Source organism: Silurus aristotelis (genome assembly GCF_946808225.1).
Source record: "Silurus aristotelis genome assembly, chromosome: 22".
In the NCBI taxonomy this organism is placed as follows: domain Eukaryota; kingdom Metazoa; phylum Chordata; class Actinopteri; order Siluriformes; family Siluridae; genus Silurus; species Silurus aristotelis.
In genome coordinates, this window is record NC_139595.1 from 7,576,284 (window position 1) to 7,592,715 (window position 16,432).

Here is a 16,432-nt window from a genome sequence, read left to right on the forward strand (position 1 = left end):
AAGGAAGGAATCTGAATAAAACCCTCATTTGATCACAGCTAGGCCTCTTTATATAGAGTAAATGCAAATTCATTGTATATGAAGTGTTAACATTATATTTGCCTAGATTGCAATAGCTTTTTGGACTTTTAAACACCTTTGTCTAGTTTCCCAGGCCAGTATATTTTTGATGGTAAGCACTTGTTAGAACAGAGGAAGGAAAATGTTTCATACCTTTGCATATAGTACGTGCCTAGAGTCACCGTTACATCACAAACCACAAAACGTTAACCACACTGACTAGGACAGATGGTTTTGTTTCTGCTTTATAAAGAAGATTCCATGTGTCTATTTACACACGTATTCTCTTTTGACCAGTTGAGAAACTTTTCTGAACTTCTAAGCTGTGACAGAAAGAGAATCTTAGATGTTGGTAAGTCAAATTTCCTTTTGTATTTCAGAGTTGTTGTTGTTAAGTTTTTTTTTATTTTTTATAAAAGAATGTTCGTGTTCAAAAGCCTGTGTTCATCCAGGAAGTGATATTTAATAGTATACTAAATTGTGACATTAAAGAACTATTAAACAGACAAAGTTATCAGACAGCATCAGACTGTATATGCAATGATTCTGTCATAGGCAATCAAATAATTCACGAGTGTGTTAAAAGTGGCAGTCTTACAATGAGCATTTATTTCCTGTTTATTCACCTGGAATAAGTGAAGCATTTTAAATTTAAAGTGTTTTTGCAGGCAATGTACGATACGCGCTGTGCAATTATTAAGTCATCATGACATCATAGTGGCACACATCTATAACAATGATGTGTAAGAAGTTGGTGCTCCAACTTCCTATCCATTGCGTGCGAACTGAAATGAGAATGTTATTTCCATCCTATGCAAACATAGAGGACTGTACTGCTACATTTTCTGTTAAACTGCTGAAGTACTAATCATTAACTAAAGAGCTATGTAAGAATGTTTAGCTTTATATTGGCCACAAATTGGCTGTGGCCTGAGGAATTAAACATGATATTTTCTACTGTTTTTGGTAAATAAGCAGTATTGTAGACCCAGAATGCTTTATTCATAACATACACTCTTTTTTACATTTTAATGTTTTATGTTAAGAAATATCTAAAAAAAAAAAACAATTGGTTCCTGTTACCAATGAATAGTACTTCTTCTTCTTCTTCTTTCGGCTGCTCCCATTAGGGGTCGCCACAGCGGATCATCCGTCTCCATACCACCCTGTCCTCTATATCTGCCTCTTTTACACCAACTACCTGCATGTCTTCCCTCACCACATCCATGAACCTCCTCCTTGGCCTTCCTCTTTTCCTCCTACCTGGTGGCTCCATCTTCAGCATTTTTCTACCAATATAATTCATGTCCCTTCTCTGCACATGTCCAAACCATCTCAATCTCGCCTCCCTCACCTTGTCACCACAACATCCTACATGTGCTGTCCCTCTAATAAACTCATTTCTAATCTTGTCCATCCTCGTCACTCCCAACGAAAACCTCAACATCTTCAGCTCTGCTACCTCCAGCTCCACCTCCTGTCTTTTACTCAATGCCACTGTCTCTAATCCATACAACATCGCAGGTCTCACCACAGTCCTATAAACTTTCCCTTTCATTCTTGCAGATACTCTTCTATCACAAATCACTCCTGTCACTCTTCTCCACCCACTCCACCCTGCCTGCACTCTTTTCTTTACTTCCCTAACACACTCTCCATTACTTTGCACTGTTGACCCCAGGTACCTGAACTCCTCCACCTTCTTCACCTCTTCACCCTGCAACCGCATCACTCCACTGCCCTCCCTCTCATTCACACACATGTACTCTGTCTTACTCCTACTGACTTTCATTCCCCTTCTCTCCAGCGCATATCTCCACCTCTCCAGGCTCTTCTCAACCTGCTCTCTACTCTCACCACAAATCACAATATCATCTGCAAACATCATAGTCCAGGGAGACTCCTGTCTGACCTCGTCCGTCAACCTGTCCATCACCACTGCAAACAGGAAAGGGCTCAGGGCCGATCCTTGATGTAGTCCAACCTTCACCCTGAACCAGTCTGTCGTACCTACTGCACACTTTACTGCCGTCACACTGTCCTCATACATGTCCTGCACCACCCTCAAATACTTCTCTGACACACCTGACTTCCTCATACAATACCACAACTCCTCTCTCGGCACCTTATCGTACGCTTTCTCTAAATCCACAAATACACAATGCAGCTCCTTCTGTCCTTCTCTATACTTCTCCATCAACATCCTCAAAGCAAATAAGGCATCTGTGGTGCTCTTCCTCGGCATGAAACCATACTGTTGCTCACAGATGGTCACCTCTTCTCTCAGCCTGGCTTCCACTACTCTTTCCCATAACTTCATGGTGTGACTGATCAACTTAATTCCCCTGTAGTTACTGCAGGTTTGCACATCTCCCTTATGCTTAAAGATCGGTACCAGCACACTCCTTCTCCATTCCTCAGGCATCCTCTCCCCTTCCAGAATCCTGTTAAACAATCTGGTTAAAAACTCCACTGCCATCTCTCCTAAACATCTCCACGCTTCTACCGGTATGTCATCTGGTCCAACCGACTTTCCATTCTTCATCCTCTTAATCACTGCTCTCACTTCCTCCTTACTAATCCTATCTACATCCTGCTTCACCAACTCCACATCCTCCAACCTTCTCTCTCTCTGATTTTCCTCATTCATCAGCTGCTCAAAATACTCCCTCCATCTTCTCAACACACTCTCCTCACTAGTCAACACATTTCCCTCTCCATCCTTTATTGCTCTAACTTGCAGTACATCCTTCCCAGCTCGGTCCCTCTGCTTAGCCAATCGGTATAAATCCTTTTCTCCTTCCTTAGTGTCCAACCTCTTATACAGTTCCTCATATGCCTTTTCCTTGGCTTTCGCCACATCCCTTTTAACCTGCTGCCGCATCTCCTTGTACTCCTGCCTACTTTTCTCATCACTCTGTCGATTCCACTTCTGTTTTGCCAATCTCTTTCCCCTAATGCTCTCCTGCACTTCCTCATTCCACCACCACGTCTCCTTGTCTTGCTTTCTATTTCCAGATGTCACACCAAGTACTTTTCTAGCTGCCTCCCTCATCACTCCTGCAGTAGTTGCCCAATCATCCGGCACCTCTTCACCACCACCAAGCCCCTGTCTGACCTCTTCCCTGAACCTCACACTACACTCTTCCTCCTTCAGTTTCCACCATCTTATTCTTCTTTCAAACCTTACTTTCCTCCTCTTCTTCTTCGCCCCCAAAACCATCCTACAGACCACCATTCGATGCTGTCTAGCTACACTGTCCCCCGCCAACACCTTACAGTCTCCAATCTCCTTCAGGTTGCATCTCCTACACAGAAGATAATCCACCTGTGTGCACCTTCCTCCACTCTTATACGTCACCCTATGATCCTCCTTCTTCTTAAAATACGTGTTCACCACTGCCATTTCCATCCTTTTAGCAAAATCTACCACCATCTGCCCTTCCACATTCCTCTCCTTAAAACCATACCTACCCATCACCTCCTCATCACCTCTGTTCCCTTCACCTACATGCCCATTAAAGTCTGCCCCAATCACCAATCGTTCTTTCCTAGGTACACCATCTACCACTTCATCTAATTCACTCCAGAATCTTTCCTTCTCCTCCATCTCACAGCCAACTTGTGGAGCATAGGCACTGATGACATTTATCATCATCCCTTCAACTTCCACCTTCACGATCATCACCCTATCAGAAACTCTCTTCACCCCCACTACACTCTTACTGTACTCTTCCTTCAGAATCACCCCTACACCATTTCTCTTCCCATCCACACCATGATAAAACAGTTTAAACCCACCTCCAATGTTCCTGGCCTTACTCCCTTTCCACTTGGTCTCCTGAACACACAACACATCTACCTTTCTCCTCTCCATCATATCAGCTATCTCTCTCCCTTTACCCGTCATAGTACCAACATTTAAAGTACCAACCCGAACCTCTACTCTCCTACACTGCTTCTTTTCCTGCCGTCTCTGTAGACGTCTTCCTCCTCTCCTTCTCCTCCTTCGGCCAACAGTAGCCCAATTTCCACCGGTACCCTGTCGGCTAACGATACCTGTGGCGGTCGTTGTTAACCCGGGCCTCGACCGATCCGGTATGAAATTCTCATTTGTGATCCGCATATTTGATTTGGCACATGTTTTACGCTGGATGCCCTTCCTAACGCAACCCTCCCCATTTACCCGGGCTTGGGACCGGCACTAAGAGTACACTGGCTTGTGCCCCCCTAATGGCTGGGTTTACCAATGAATAGTACAATAGCTATAAATCTTACCACCACTTTCTCTCAGCTGACAAGCAAAGCAATGCTAGTACATAGTAGTATCTCAGAAATAGCATGTGCATGAGTTTAAAAAGATGTCTTGATAAGCAAGTTGGTAAATGTCGTATCCTGTGTCACTCGGCTAATCTCTTTGTGTGCAAATGCAGTCTTTAAAAAAAATACTTTTACTCCTTAATTACCACTGTTTAAATCAAAAACAAAAGTTTAAAGACAATGTAACACTGCACATCCAGGCTAATGGGTGAATTTGTATATGTACTCTAGATAAAATACTTATGAGTAAAATTTCATTTTACTTTTTAATCAAAAACTTGCAAAATGTTTAAATAATAAAATTCCAAAAACTTATAAATATAAAGAAGTTTCCAGATTAAACTTTATTGCTTAGGGAGCAGCAGCAATGTCTGAAACAGTTAAGCCAGATGAGCAGTCCAATATCAATTTATGCAATATTCATCTGCAAACATTTTAGTCATTGGGGACCATACAAACCTTAATTTAAGTCCAATGTTTTGCCTTTTGGCCATGCTACAGATAGGAAAGTTTATGCTAGGTAATGGGTGGATTTAGCCAAAATAAACTGGAAAAAAAAAAAAAAAAGAAAAAAAAAGAATGGGGGGTAACCTTACTCATTGAAGTTTTTTCTGCTTTTAAACCAGTTATTGTTTATGCTAGTATTCGTACCTTGTTCCCATATGATGGTTATTTAGCTGACAGGTTCTTGTCTGCTTGACTGATTTCATTTGTTTTATTTCTCTCCTGGATTCTTTTTCCCAGGCGATGGAGTTTGCGAACTGCAGTTTGGTGCCGAAGGGGTCTGAAGCGGGCCTTATTATATTCCAGCGTGTGGCCTACACACCTTTGTTCATTGTAGGCCTTATCCTGAATACCTTAGTCTTGTGGCGCTTTACACGCATCCCCAAGTGGACGGAAACTCACATCTTCATGCTCAACCTCCTGCTTGCAGACCTTTTACTGACTCTTTTCCTGCCCTTCCGCATATTCGAAACTTACTGCCCAATAAAACCGACGTGCTTCTGTACATTTCTGATATCTGTGCATTACGTCAACATGTACGTCAGCATTTTTACAATCACAGCAATCAGCGTCCATCGTTACATAGCCATCAGGTTCCCCATGCACAGCAAAACTGGGACAGGAGCTTCAGAGGACAGGGGAAAGAAGATAACAAGTGGAGCATGTGCTTTCATCTGGGTCTTAGTCATAACTATCAACATAATATTCAGGGAAAATATGTATCCTGAATTTTTAAAGACATGTTATGAGCGCAATGGATGGTGTAAGATGAGCCTGGGTTTCTTATTGGTTCTTGAGATCATTGGGTATCTTTTGCCGATAGTTACTATCACGATTTGTTCAACACAAACAATCTGGACAGTGCTGAACTCGATAAAAGACATCCGTCAGCGCACAGAGGAGGACATTAGCGTCACAAGGAAAAGAGCTGTGGCCATAATCACAGCAAACATGATTGTTTTTATTGTCTGCTTTACCCCCATCCATGTTGCTTATTTGCTAAGATACATTTATGAAGAAAAATATATATACACCCATATATTTTATGATATTTCTGAGTGGTTAGCAACAACAAATTGCTGCCTGGATTCTGTGGGATATTACTGCTTGTTGAAAAAAGTTTTCAGAGACAAAAGATAGCATATGAGCTTGGATTTCAGTGTTTTATTTATATAGCACCTTTCAACTCCTCCCATATACTAGTATATGCCTATACTACTTAAAAAAAGCCTTGACATTCATCTAAGCATGAGATGATGAGATGATAAACATGAAACAAGTTTTCAGTGTGTTGCATAAAGCTTCAAATGATGGTGAGTAAGATATTGGATGATCTTTTTTTTTTTTTTTTATCAGATAACAAGGAAGGAAATTACAATTGAGTAATCATTTGACATATAATTTGACGTTTACTTTTTAGAAAGCATATGGGACATACTGGTGTAAACACAAGTACAGACTACATGACCAGTTATACATGAAATCCTAAAAAAGGATCTATGACTTTTTTGAAAATAAATGAATTTGTGTAAATGAATGTATAAAAGAAAATCCTGTATAAAAATAAAACCTCATGAAAATCCTATATGTACAAAATATAAATTTTACATGTGAATCATATTGATTATTCACATGTGGCATTCATACAACAGTTTCCATAAAGGTTGGCTACAGAACAAATATTGTTTAACTATATATTGTTAATTGTTATAGTGGGGATTAAAACGGTAAAAGTAACTGACAAAAACACATCAACCATTTAAACGTATTTTTATCGGCAAGTTCATACTAACCTGGTTTATATACAGTTCTATATTGTATACAACTAAATACTAAGGTGGGAATGATTTGAACCAGGGCATATTAAAAGGAACTGTGAAGCATGTCACAATATCCTTGCTAATCGAGCCTATGTGGTCTACATCTGTTACTATTCTTGTACCACTTAGTGGCTTAGATGCCTTTTCTCGAAGATGCACCTATTTCATGAAAATATCAGCTGCATGACACACCATTTAAAGTCACAGAGCTCTTCGGTATGACCCATTCTATTGCCAGTGGCTGAATATAGAGATAACACTTCCATTAGTCAGTGGTGGAAAAGTAAATGTAATTTGTTTCTGTACTTAAGTAGCATTTTTGCGTATCTGTACTTAAATGAAGTATTTCCATTTGGGGAGATTTTAACTTCACTACATTTAAATAGTCAAATATCTTTCTACTTAACTACGTTTTCTGAAATCAGTTGTTCCTTTTCATTTACGAGTGCATGAAAACTTAACTGGTCAAGCATGCAGAAAGACCTATCAGGAAAGAGCACATCCTCTGTTTTGAACTTGTTTTAATTGCCGCTTGGCGTTATCTACTTATCACAAACATACAGTATCAGTTTAACAGCAAGCAGAACATTTTTAGAGTAATAAATGATGGAAATCTAACTTGTCACAACAACCATGACTTTATTTGCATGACTTTTGTTGAAGTAGTTGAATAGAATGTTTTGGGCTCATGAAAATTTTAATAGATATAATTCATTGTTTGACTAATAAATATCATTCTACTTATAAATTAGTGTGCTAAGAATAACATTAAAGTCTTTTCACATAAACTAAGTTGATTTAGTAAAAGTTCTGTGACAAATAATAATAGGAACATTTTAGCTATAATAAATCTTAGTACTTTGGATACTTAAGTACATTTGAAGGCAAATACTTGTGTACTTTTACTCAAGTAAACGAGTCGGTTCCCATGTTGGTTAAAAAGAGTGGAAAGGGACAGAGCTTTTCTGTAAAGGGAGAATTATTTCATTGATTTTGATCTTTGTAATCAAAATGACTGGAAATACTGAATCATCATCCAACTAATTTTGCTCATTTGGTCTAATTAAGCGGAATAATATTATGAGTGCTTTGTATACTTTCTGAGTTGTGGGGATTTTTTTTTTACACTCTGACAAACTAAACTTCTCATAGCTGAGACAGTTGCTTAGCAATGTGGAAAAAGGGCAGCATGATGATATACAAAAGTCTACCACTAAAAGAGGGAGATTTATGCCTTTTTGTTTTCAGTTTAAAATGAACTGAATGTTAGAAATTAGTTCATTAGGATTCTTGCTGTTATGGCACTTCATATTTTTTTCTTTTAAAGCACATTACTGCTTTCCCTAGATCACAATTTTGTAGAAACCAGTTAGCTTCAAAGTTAGTATAATAATTGTCCTAAAGAAAATTGCATTAAAAATAAAGGCTAGTTGTTAACTACTAAAAAACATTACCCAGATGTATTTATAACTAGTACCTTACCTAACAATCATTAACTCTGTATCAAACACACACTACACCTAGTACACTTCATCTGGATTTAATACGATATTTTGTAACAACCACCAATTTCAAAAGAAACTACTGTTTAAATTCCTGGTAAGATATTTTTCTAAGACAGAGTGTCAGGAATATGGCCCCGGACTGAAATTCTCATTAACCACTGCACTGAGGACATTGCTCTGCTTTTCTGCCCAGCTAAGGACATCACTCTGCTTCCCTGCCTTGCTAAGGAGGTCACTCTGATTCTTTGCCCTAACAATAATGTTGCTCTTTCCCCCTGCCCGGCTGAAGATATCAGTCTGCTTCACTGCCTTGATGATGACATCACTGAGGACATTGCCCCACTTGCTGGCAATGCTGAGGAGATTGCACTGCCTACCTGCACTGCTGAGGACATCATGTTTCCTGCCTGCGTGCCCTGCTGAGGATTCCACTTTGCTTCTCTGCCCTGATAAAAACGTCACTCTGCTTCTGCACCCTGATAAGGGTGCCACACCCCCCGACTGATGGCTGACTTTATTGCTCTGACTGAACGCTCGGCTGGTATTGCTCCTCCCTTGCACTATGTGGAGAGTGTTGCTCATCCCCTGGGCTCTGCCTTGAACTTGAATTGTCTCAAGCTTTGTAATGGCTATTAATTATGTGGACCCACACAGAACAGGGGACGTTTTTGGCTGCCAAGGACCACCCCTCCAAAAGGTACTTTTTGTTTACTGTGACACACATTAAAATGGTTAGGGTCTGTCACGAATAAGGACCACAATTTCCAGCAGCAACTGCACCATCACATGACTGCCACTTATTACTAATCACTCACTGAATTTGTCCTTTGTCACCTTTGATTAACACATGTATAAATGTCTCACTTTTCACAGCACGTTTTGTTTCACTTTTGTTTTCCATGGTTTTCAGCGTTCTTGTTCCGGTTATGTTTTTCATACTTATGTTTCATTGGTACTTTGGTTTTTTTTGTATTTGCTCTTTTATGTTGGTACAATAAATGAAAAGGAGTATCTGTACTTGCATCTGTTCTGCACTTACATGAAAAGAGGAAGTGTGATTGGAAATGTTTTGCACTTTAGCATTCGTGACTGGAGTGTTTGTTAAAACATCACAAACCACAAAACTTTAACCACACGTATGAAACAAGACATAGTAAGATTTTCTGGGTCTGCCTGTGTCTGTCACCATCATTTGAACTAGATTCTCTTTTTGACCTGTCAAGGGGTTTCTGTTCTGATGTTCTAGGCTGTAAGAAAAGGAGAATCTTGTACAATGGTAAGTTTTTTTAGTACGCTACAGAAAGTTAACTCATTTTATTTTTTTTATACAAAAAGTACATTTTCAAATGTCATGCATTTATCTAGAAACTGGTTTTAATACAATACAAAATTGTGTGAAATGAAACAACTTTGTTAAAATTACCAGACAATATCAGACCGATATAATGACACTAACAGTCTTTTTTTGCTTAAGCCAAGAATGATCCATATTCTAGACCAAGTTTTATGATTAGAGTTTTGACTGATCTTCTAAATGACATATTGTTGTCTAATAAGATTGAACAATATGTTTAATAATATGTGACTGAAGTGCATGCAATGCTTCTGCCATACACCGTTAAATCATTAGACCAGGAATGGACAGTGTTTATGATACATGTATTTCAAATACGTATTTTAAGAATAAAAAAGGATTTTGTATTTTGTGTTTGATATAATTGATGAACAAATGGCTATATTTTTTGTATCAAAATACTTTAATATTTTGTATTTATGTAGTTTAGAAATACTGTAAAATACTTTGTAACAAGTCTACATGATGACATCATAAAAAAATCTGTTTAAATCTAAAACTAAAACATAAAAAATAAAATTAAAAAACTATTTACAGTAATACGGCACATTCAGGCTAATAAGTAAATTCGAATATGTGCTCTAGTTACAATACTTATAATTTTTTATTTATTTCTTAATCACTGTTAGAGTATAAAGAATAATGCATTTAACAGCGGCTCTAACAAATGAAATACAACATGCACATTTTTTATTTTATTTATTTCCAAGAACCACACAAAATTAAAAATGCATTAGCAATGTTTGATGGCAGATGAGCATTACTATATCAGTTCATGTGATAATCATCTGCAAACATTTATTGTCAGAGAGGACCATGTCCCCCTTACTTTCAGTCCAATGTTTCACCCATTTGGCCATGCTACATATTGGGAGTGGGTCATGCTAGGTTTTGGGTGGAATTAGCCAAACTTAAACTAAAGAAATTATACAAACAGTGCAATTCAATGTAAATTTCCTAGGTGTCTTTGCTTTAAATTGTTACCTTTTTAAAACTTTTTTCAGTTACGCAAATGATCTTTTTCTGATGCAGTACCTTGTTCCCATATGATGATTAGTTAGCTGACAGGTTCTTGCCTGCTTAACTGCTTTCATTTGTTTTGTTTCTCTCCTGGCTTCTTTTTCCCAGGCGATGGAGTTTAACTGCAGTTTGGTGCCGAATGGGTCTGAAGCGGGCCTTATTATATTTCAGCGTGTGGCCTACACACCTGTGTTCATTTTAGGTCTCATCCTGAATACCATAGTCTTGTGGCGCTTTACACGCATCCCCAAGTGGACGGAAACTCACATCTTCATGCTCAACCTCCTGCTTGCAGACCTTTTACTGACTCTTTTCCTGCCCTTCCGCATATACGAAACCTACCGCCCAATTAAACGGACGCGCTTCTGTACATTTCTGATATCTGTACATTATGTCAACATGTACGTCAGCATTTTTACGATCACAGCCATCAGCGTCCATCGTTACATAGCCGTCAGGTTCCCCATGCACAGCAAAACTGGGACAGGAGCTTCAGAGGACAGGAGAAAGAAGATAACAAGTGGAGCATGTGCTTTCATTTGGCTCTTAGTCATAATTATCAACATAATATTCAGTGAAAATATGAATCCTACATTTTTAAAGACATGTTATGAGCGCAATGGATGGTGTAAGATGAGCCTGGGTTTCTTATTGGTTCTTGAGATCATTGGGTATCTTTTGCCAATAGTCACGATCATGATTTGTTCAACACAAACAATCTGGACAGTGCTGAACTCGATAAAAGACATCCGTCAGCGCACAGAGGAGGACATTAGCGTCACAAGAAAAAGAGCTGTGGCCATAATCACAGCAAACATGATTGTTTTTATTGTCTGCTTTACCCCCATCCATGTTGCTTATTTGCTGAGATACATTTTTGGAGAAATATCTAGATACATCAATATCTTTTATGATATTTCTGAGTTGTTAGCAACAACAAATTGCTGCCTGGATTCTGTGGGATATTACTTCTTGTTGAAAAAAGTTTTCAGAGACAAGAGATAGCATATGAGCTTAGATTTTAGGGTTTTGTTTATATAGCACCTTTCAACTCCTCCCAAAAAAGCCTATACTAGTTAAAAAAAAAGCCTCCACATTCATCTAAGCATGAGATGATGAAACATAAACCATGTTTTCAGTTTCTTTCAATATAAGTTATAGTTGATGTTGAATAAGATTTTACTGAATGTTTAAAGGATTTTATCATAAAGACAGAACTTAACGATTCCCTTTTGAAAAAACTCTAGGTAGGCAGAGTGCTAGAGCTAGCTGAAAGACTGAAATTGACCAAATGAAAGCTAAACTTCAGGATAGGGAGGATAGCATGTCAACTTGTACTTACAAAGTAGATGAACGACAAACCATTATGAATGCTTTAAAGGTAAAATAAAGGTTCTACAAGATAAATGTGAGAACATGGAAGGCAGGATGGAGCGATATAATATTTTGATTGTAAGGTATGCACAGGGACCTGTAACAGCCTCAAATGACTCGCAATTAAACTTGGCAAGAACATTATATTGAATCACTCACTGACCTATGTGTGATTGTAAAAATACTACACTACCACAGAGGTTACAATGAGGTACAATGAGCTCCCTTTTGATTCAATGGCAATCCGATAGCAATCTTCCAGGACTGCACTGCCAGTGTCGCCAAGGCACATGCCACATTCACAGATATCAGGAAAATACTGCGAGAGCACCAAGGTAGTTGTTATGGCATACAGAGTCCTGCTTAATTGAGGAAAACTCATAGACGGGCATGTAAAAAGAATTTCTGGACCCAGCAAAGCCATGGCCTACAGTAAGTTAAGAAGCATATTGTGGGGAAAACAGAACATACTTGATGATGCCAGCATTTTCTTCAGCACAAATCTGTTAAAAACAAAATATACACATTTGTATGGTCCTGTCAAGCAGACAAAAACATAAACATGATGAATAGGACTTGTGGCTTTGCATGGGTAACAACATAGAGCTGTTATGTCTATGTTTAATTTGTACTGTCAATATCTGCAATACGCATCCATCCCCATCCATTTAAATTGACATTCGTGGCATTTAGCAGACGCCGTTGTCCAGAGCGACATACAAAAGTGCTTTGAGTATCAATGAATAAATATACACTGGTATGCTAGATTACAAACTTAATCTAAATATAACTATTGAATTCTACAAAGCAAACTTGGAAAGTGCTAATTTAAGTGTTTCAGGAAGAGGTAGGTCTTCAACCGTTGCTTGAAGCTAGTCAGGGACTCTGTACTGACATCTAGGGGAAGTTCATTCCACCACCTTGGTGCCAGAACAGAGAAGAGCCTTAAAGTATACTTTAAGGTACTTGAAGTATACCATCCAGATTCATATATATATATATATATATATATATATATATATATATATATATATATATATATATATATATATATATATATACATATTTTTTTTTATTTTCCATAGTTTATACTTTTTTATTTATCTACTTATCTTTATTTTTTATATTTATTTTTTATATTATTGAATGTCGGATGGTCGTATAAAACATTTCACTGCATGTCGTACTCTCTATGTATGTGTATGTAAAAAATATAATTTTTACTTGAACTTGAACTTATCGCTCACTTAGGGTGTACTTACTTTTTTGCCAGCTATGTCTGTATTTAGGATATTTTCAGAGCACATTAAATCTATTATACTTAATCTGTTTTACAAGCTGCACATTGACTACATATTAACTAAAAATATAGTAAATATTAATATTTGTATTAATATATAATAAATATATCCATGTTTCTTTCTATAGTATTGTCCCATGAGAAGATATACTAAAATGATTGCTGAAATGTGAGGGGTGAGATACTGTGTATACAGTATATACAGTGAGGAAAATAAGTATTTGAACACCGTGCTATTTTGCAAGTTCTCCCACTTAGAAATCATGGAGGGGTCTGAAATTGTCATCGTAGGTGCATGTCCACTGTGAGAGACATAATCTAAAAAAAAAGAATCCAGAATTCACAATATATGAATTTTAAACTATTTATTTGTATGATACAGCAGCAAATAAGTATTTGAACACCTGAGAAAGTCAATGTTAATATTTGGTACAGTAGCCTTTGTTTGCAATTACAGAGGTCAAACGTTTCCTGTAGTTTTTCACCAGGTTTGCACACACTGCAGGAGGGATTTAGGCCCACTCCTCCACACAGATCTTCTCTAGATCAGTCAGGTTTCTGGCCTGTCTCTGAGAAACACGGAGTTTGAGCTCCCTCCAAAGATTCTCTATTGGGTTTAGGTCTGGAGACTGGCTAGGCCATGCCAAAACCTTGATATGCTTTTTACAGAGCCACTCCTTGGTTATCCTGGCTGTGTGCTTCGGGTCATTGTCATGTTGGAAGACCCAGCCTCGACCCATCTTCAATGCTCTAACTGAGGGAAGGATGTTGTTCCCCAAAATCTCGCAATGCATGGCCCCGGTCATCCTCTCCTTAATACAGTGCAGTCGCCCTGTCCCATGTGCAGAAAAACACCTCAAAGCATGATGCTACCACCCCCATGCTTCACAGTAGGGATGGTGTTCTTGGGATGGTATTCATCATTCTTCTTCCTCCAAACACGTTTAGTGGAATTATGACCCAAAAGTTCTATTTTGGTCTCATCTGACCACATGACTTTCTCCCATGACTCCTCTGGATCATCCAAATGGTCATTGGCAAACTTAAGACGTGCCTGGACATGTTCTGGTTTAAGCAGGGGAACCCTACGTGCCATGCATGATTTCAAACCATGACGTCTTAGTGTATTACCAACAGTAACCTTGGAAACGGTGGTCCCAGCTCTTTTCAGGTCATTGACCAGCTCCTCCCGTGTAGTTCTGGGCTGATTTCTCACCTTCCTTAGGATCATGGAGACCCCAAGAGGTGAGATCTTGCATGGAGCCCCAGTCCGAGGGAGATTGACAGTCATGTTTAGCTTCTTCCATTTTCTAATGATTGCTCCAACAGTGGACCTTTTTTCACCAAGCTGCTTGGCAATTTCCCCGTAGCCCTTTCCAGCCCTGTGGAGGTGTACAATTTTGTCTCTAGTGTCTTTGGACAGCTCTTTGGTCTTGGCCATGTTAGTAGTTGGATTCTTACTGATTGTATGGGGTGGACAGGTGCAGCTAATGACCTCAAACAGGTGCATCTAATTTAGGATAATAAATGTAGTGGAGGTGGACATTTTAAAGGCAGACTAACAGGTCTTTGAGGGTCAGAATTCTAGCTGATAGGCAGGTGTTCAAATACTTATTTGCAGCTGTATCATACAAATAAATAGTTTAAAAAACATATATTGTGATTTCTGGATTTTTTTTTTAGATTATGTCTCCCACAGTGGACATGCACCTTAGATGACAATTTCAGACCCCTCCATGATTTCTAAGTGGGAGAACTTGCAAAATAGCAGGGTGTTCAAATACTTACTTTCCTCACTGTATTAGACAATTTGGGCAGGGTTCAACCTGGAATTGTCTAGAAGTTACTTGTGCAAGCAGATAATGTGTGGATACATCTGTAAGAGTATGCAAAGTATGCATGGATAATACTCAGATAATATACATGGTTAATATACATGGCTAATATACATCACAATATGTTAAAGTAACATGTCTGTGTTTTTAGCTCTATATGGCTAACATGGGTAGCTCATTTTAGGCAATCGGTTACTTGGGTAAGTCAGTGAGTTGAAATCTCTTAATCACCCCTTAAACGCAGAAAGATATTTATGAATTTGAAATACCTTTGGATTAATGTATTCATTCAGGAGACTCAACTGCCTGTTTCAGATCACTGCAAACATTGGAATCTATAGGTGGGGCAGGTTTCTTAATATCTATAAAGGCAGCAATAATAAAACACAGTTTGTTGCCAATAGGGAAGGAGTATATATCTGTGATATGTGATGCACAAGCTGTAAAGCATGGAGCCAATGTTTTCTCCATGTTTTCATAAAATTGATCTATCTTTATATTCCTTGGGTCCACTTTTATTTTATTAACGCTTGATGATTCAAATAAATGCTCCATCTGAAGACTTAAATTGTATAAAGCTGATGACATGGATTTATCAATTACAATCCCAGAGATATATTTAGTAATCAGGGGTATGCAAACTAGCAAAGATCTTCCCTAGAGGATATCTGTCAGAGTTCTTAAAAAAATATATAAACTTCCCCCTTTATTACTAACCATCTTTTAAGAATCAATTCAATTCAATTCAATTTTATTTGTAAAGTGCTTTTAGCAATATCGATTGTTCCAAAGCAGCTTAACAGAATCAAATAGATTATGAATATAACTTTTACATTTCTAAATCATTCTCTATAAGTTTATCCCTAACGAGCGAGCCAGTGGTGACAGTGGCAAGAAAAAACTCCCTGAGATGGTATGCGAAATCCTTGAGTGCATCCAGACTCAAAATGAAATCTATTCTCTTCCAGGTGAAACCGAACGTCAATTCATTATAGTTCCATCATAGTTGAGGCTATAAACTGTTTACAGAAGGACAGTTGAATGCAAAAACTGTTAACAGCAACTGTAGTCCTAAACCATTGCAGCAGAGTTTTTTTTTAAGCGAGTTGCCATTCTATATCAAGTCTTCACTGAGTCTTAATGATTTCATGCCTTTAAACATATTTACTTGTTTTAGCTTATGATTCAATATTAAGATTATATTTCATCTTTTTTTTTTTTAAACTTGTTTGAATGCTCTGTATAGCACTTTGGTCTACAGTCGCTGTTTGTATAATGTGCTTTATAAAAAAATTGTGTAATTATCAATTATTATCCAAGTAATATTATCAACATGAGCT

The 16,432-nt window shown here is 38.1% G+C and overlaps 2 protein-coding genes across 2 annotated transcripts; both read left to right on the forward strand.

Annotated features, from left to right (window-relative positions):
- Positions 1 to 272: 272 nt before the first annotated feature.
- On the forward strand, positions 273 to 7,613 carry LOC310717674 (G-protein coupled receptor 55). The gene is made up of 2 exons (XM_083526068.1): positions 273 to 412; positions 5,125 to 7,613. The coding sequence occupies exons 1-2, from the start codon at positions 407 to 409 to the stop codon at positions 6,022 to 6,024; spliced, it is 906 nt and encodes a 301-aa protein (XP_083382194.1). The 5' UTR covers positions 273 to 406; the 3' UTR covers positions 6,025 to 7,613.
- Positions 7,614 to 8,297: 684 nt separating this feature from the next.
- LOC310717675 (G-protein coupled receptor 55-like) lies at positions 8,298 to 12,071 on the forward strand. Its single transcript, XM_083526069.1, has 2 exons — positions 8,298 to 9,485; positions 10,692 to 12,071. Exons 1-2 carry the CDS (start codon positions 9,483 to 9,485, stop codon positions 11,586 to 11,588), a joined length of 900 nt encoding a protein of 299 aa, XP_083382195.1. The 5' UTR covers positions 8,298 to 9,482; the 3' UTR covers positions 11,589 to 12,071.
- Positions 12,072 to 16,432: the final 4,361 nt, after the last annotated feature.